This window comes from Choristoneura fumiferana, chromosome 20, assembly GCF_025370935.1.
Source record: "Choristoneura fumiferana chromosome 20, NRCan_CFum_1, whole genome shotgun sequence".
In the NCBI taxonomy this organism is placed as follows: domain Eukaryota; kingdom Metazoa; phylum Arthropoda; class Insecta; order Lepidoptera; family Tortricidae; genus Choristoneura; species Choristoneura fumiferana.
The window spans coordinates 6,266,005-6,269,979 of record NC_133491.1 but is presented as its reverse complement, the minus strand read 5'-3'; the positions used below and the strand labels follow the sequence as shown (position 1 = coordinate 6,269,979).

Genomic DNA, 3,975 nt, shown 5'->3' with positions numbered 1-3,975 from the left:
TAACGATGTTCACCAACGTTACTTTAAAAGACTTGGGCCCTTTGGAAGACTTGAGTGCAGCCTTGAATGGGACGTTTGTGTTGGGTGCTGAGTTGGATATACTGTTCCAACCTGAGCCAGTGCTCATAGCGTTGTATGTGCCAGTGATACTGTTGTCTTTGGCGGCGAATGTGCTGCTGATATTCGTTGCTGTGAAGTGCAATTACACGAAGAAGTGAGTATTTAGCTTTTAATACTTCATGTGTACAGCCACCAATATCTGACACAACAAGCGTGCATAAATATCTGATACGACTCTATTTCTAGGGGCGGTGGGACATGGTTAGATATTTTTGCACGCTCCTCTGTGGCAAATTTTAATACAGGTGACTGTACACTGAAATGATATTATTATGTGATATAATAATTATATATTACTAGCTGTTGCCCGCGGCTTCGCCCCGTTGTATTTTTTCTGTATTTTCTTCCATAAAAACCTTCTCCAGACAGTAACGAACACAACAAAAAAAGAGTTAGCGAAATCGGACCAGTGGTTCCCGAGTTTTGCACTTAGCAACACATTTTACGACGATTTATTTTATTTATAAAAAAAGAAGAAGATAATCAGAGTAGTACATTCAACAGCAGAAGTATTATGAGCTGTTGTGGCACTCAACTTTATCTTCTTCTTCTTCCTTTTCAGGCTTTTTCTATCCACTGCTGGATGTAACCCTCTCCTAATCTCCTCCACTCCATCCTATTCTCCGTCTTCCTGAGCCAATACCAGAGCCAATACGGGCGTAACTCTTTATGTCATCAGACCATCTCATCTGGGGTCTGCCTACACTTCTTCTTATGGCCGTGGTCTGCACACCAAGAATTTAAAACACACATTACAATTACCTAAACACTCCTATTACCTTGGTAGTAGAATCGTGTGAAAGTCAATTTGAGCACCGTAACCACTTATCCACTGTACCTGCGTCACCTCCGTGCCGTGCCTGGGTTTAGAATAGAACGGACTCATCCCGCGGGTGCAATAAAAAGGCGTCTAAGAGACCTGATGTAAGGTGCATTTATAATCTTTCTCTACTCGCGATTACAATGTGCTACTAAACGATATCTCTATCGGTAATACAATGACGTTCAACGTTTCACAATGTTTTTCTGTGCATCCATGTCTCAGTTTGTATTTTCGAAAACTAATTGCATTTAAAATTGTATTACCACGCAGTAATTAAGTTAAATTTATTACACGGTAAACTTTTTCGAAAGATGAGCAAGGACAGAGCTTTTACCACCAAATTTGCTTATAATTGTGTTACATTATGGGAGCGTGTATTCAATTATTAATCGGAATTGCTTTGCAAAGTAAAATGCAAATTGACAGGTAAATTAACACTGCAACTATGTCAACATGGCCTAATTTTTCAGCATAAGACTAAATTTGCATTGATCACTTTTTTGGGTGCCGCTCCAAGGATATAACAACAATTGATTAATGTAACAGTTGATATAATTTTTCATTTGATACAATGCAATTTATCTTGAAAACCAAACTTATTATCATTGTTATTAATTCGATTTGATGTACTTTGAGTTAGGTTAGGTTAGGTTTATTTTAGAAAAAAGTTCTGTGATGCTCCTATCCTTTGAGTTATATCAAATGTTGTTATACCGATCATTGCACCCACTTCTTTACAATGTGGTCTAATTCCAAAACCATTTTGAGGAATAGGTTTCTTAAATCATTTTTAACACTTAAATGATCGTATGCAGGTATATTAGCCAAAATAACGTTTAACCATTGTTTGACTTTCAACGTAAATAAAGGTTATGTAACTTAACCAACTAATCCTAACACTGCCAGGTGACAGAAGACACTACGTTTTTTTAAATAATTGTGATGGGCAAAGATAAACGTAGTTTTTAACTTCATGGCAACCTGTGGTTAGCTATAACTCCGGTAATTTATAAATAGGACAAAAAAATTAAATCCAACTAAAACCAAAATCCTACAAATAAATGTCTTGAATTCGCCTGTTTTATAAAAAAATATTTAAAATAAACATTGTTTTTTTAAAACCAATGCCAATTTTTAGGGTTCCGTATCCAAATGGAAAAAACAGAACCTTATCGATTAGTCATGTGTGTCTGTCTGTCTGTCCGTCCGTATGTCACAGCCACTTTTTTCCGAAACTATAAGAACTATGAGAACTATTAGATTTCACACAAAAATAGAAAAAGAAAACAATAAATTTTGGGATTCCCCATATTTAGAACTGAAACTCAAAAATGTTTTAGCCAAGTTTTTTGCGGCGCATTCTTCTTGGCCATGATGGTCTTTCCGAAAGCGCTGGTAGTTTAAAAAAATGACGTGTAAAAGTGTCCGTTGCGGCCTATTTACTGAATAAATCATTTGAATTTTGAATTTTTTGTTTTGTTCATCAAACCCATACGTGTGGGGTATCTATGGATAGGTCTTAAAAAATGATATTGAGGTTTCTAATATATATATATTTTTTTTAAACTGAATAGTTTGCGCGAGAGACACTTCCAAAGTGGTAAAATGTGTGTCCCTTCCCCCCTGTAACTTCAAAAAAATAAGAGAACGATAAAACTAAAAAAAATATATGATGTACATTACCATGTAAACTTCTACCGAAAATTGGTTTGAACGAGATCTAGTACGTAGTTTTTTTAATACGTCATAAATCGTAAGGTTAAGGAAACTATTATATTATGTTACTTGCTGCTACGGAACCCTTAATGGGCGAGTCCGAGTCGCACTTGGCCGCTTTTCTACAGTTGTGTTCTAAAATAAACGAAATAATTTGGTGTATTTACGTGAATGCGCGAGTCGACCTATCTTCTTATCATGAGTATCAACTGCTCAAGGAGAGTCTTTGGTCCGTGTTGCCGGCCTTTGTAAGAAAGTATGCCATTATTATTTTACGACTTGCGTATTTATTTCTATAAAATCTGGCAACACTTGATGAAACAGCTGCAAAACGGTCATAAATCAGAATAACCCGTTCAATTTGAATGACTCAATGCAAAGTCAAAACATGAAAGTTAATGACCAGAATGTCAATACACAAAAGTCCACAAAATTAATGTGTTTGACTAAATCTGAAGTCCACTGAGTGCCGAACCGAGAGCATGATGTTTTGCATTGATTTTAAACAGTATTCGAACTATTAATAATAGGTATATTTTTTCTATAAAAATCAGAGTTCAGTTGCCGTTGAGTCAGCAGAAGTAGATGGGCGGTACGGTGTTCAAAATGATCTACATACAACTACTTAGGTACTGCCAAGCCAAGATAATAAGAGAGTGTTTAGATAATTTTGCCGCTCATCTACTGCTGCTGACTGTGCAGTTATTTCGGACGATCGGATGGCCAAGTGGTTAGAGAACCTGACTACGAAGCTTGAGGTCCCGGGTTCGAATCCCGACTGGGGCAGATATTTGTATGAATAATACGAATGCTTGTTCTCGGGTCTTGGATGTTTAATATGTATATAAGTATGTTTATCCCTTGCCTAGTGTCTATAGTACAAGCTTTGCTTAGTTTGGGACTAGGTCGATTGGTGTCAAGATTTATTTATTTTGATCTAAACGTGGCCATTTTGAAGATTCTAGAATCAGGTCCGCACTATAAATAGTTTTCTTAAATAAATATTACTGGTCTGTCTTCATCCTGCATCTTCTTCATTCCAGCACCAACTCCCCCTGTCACTACCAACGTGACAAACCACTGTTCAAATTACCAATAATTTTAATGTTTTGAAAATTAAGTTTGTACAAATTCCGCAGTTTCTTAGCTTGCTGTTTCTATGGAGTGCACTGTTATTTATTCATTCGCCCCAGATACTTACTGGCCTGCTCGTGTACACAGAAGAGCGGGATTTGTCGCTGTAAAAAACGAAATGGGCCTTGAATGTTTTTGGAACAGAATATCTTTTATGTCGACAAGAGTACTCTTGTAAGTCG

At 36.7% G+C, this 3,975-nt stretch overlaps 1 protein-coding gene across 1 annotated transcript in view; it reads left to right on the top strand.

The window, feature by feature from the left end:
* Window positions 1–5: 5 nt before the first annotated feature.
* The window catches only part of LOC141439394 (katanin p60 ATPase-containing subunit A-like 1), a 14,053-nt gene continuing 10,083 nt past the window's right edge, over window positions 6–3,975 (top strand). The window contains exons 1-2 of the mRNA XM_074103676.1: window positions 6–214; window positions 683–705. Of these exons, the coding sequence (XP_073959777.1) occupies window positions 6–214; window positions 683–705 (232 nt within the window). The remainder of the gene's footprint in view (window positions 215–682; window positions 706–3,975) is intronic.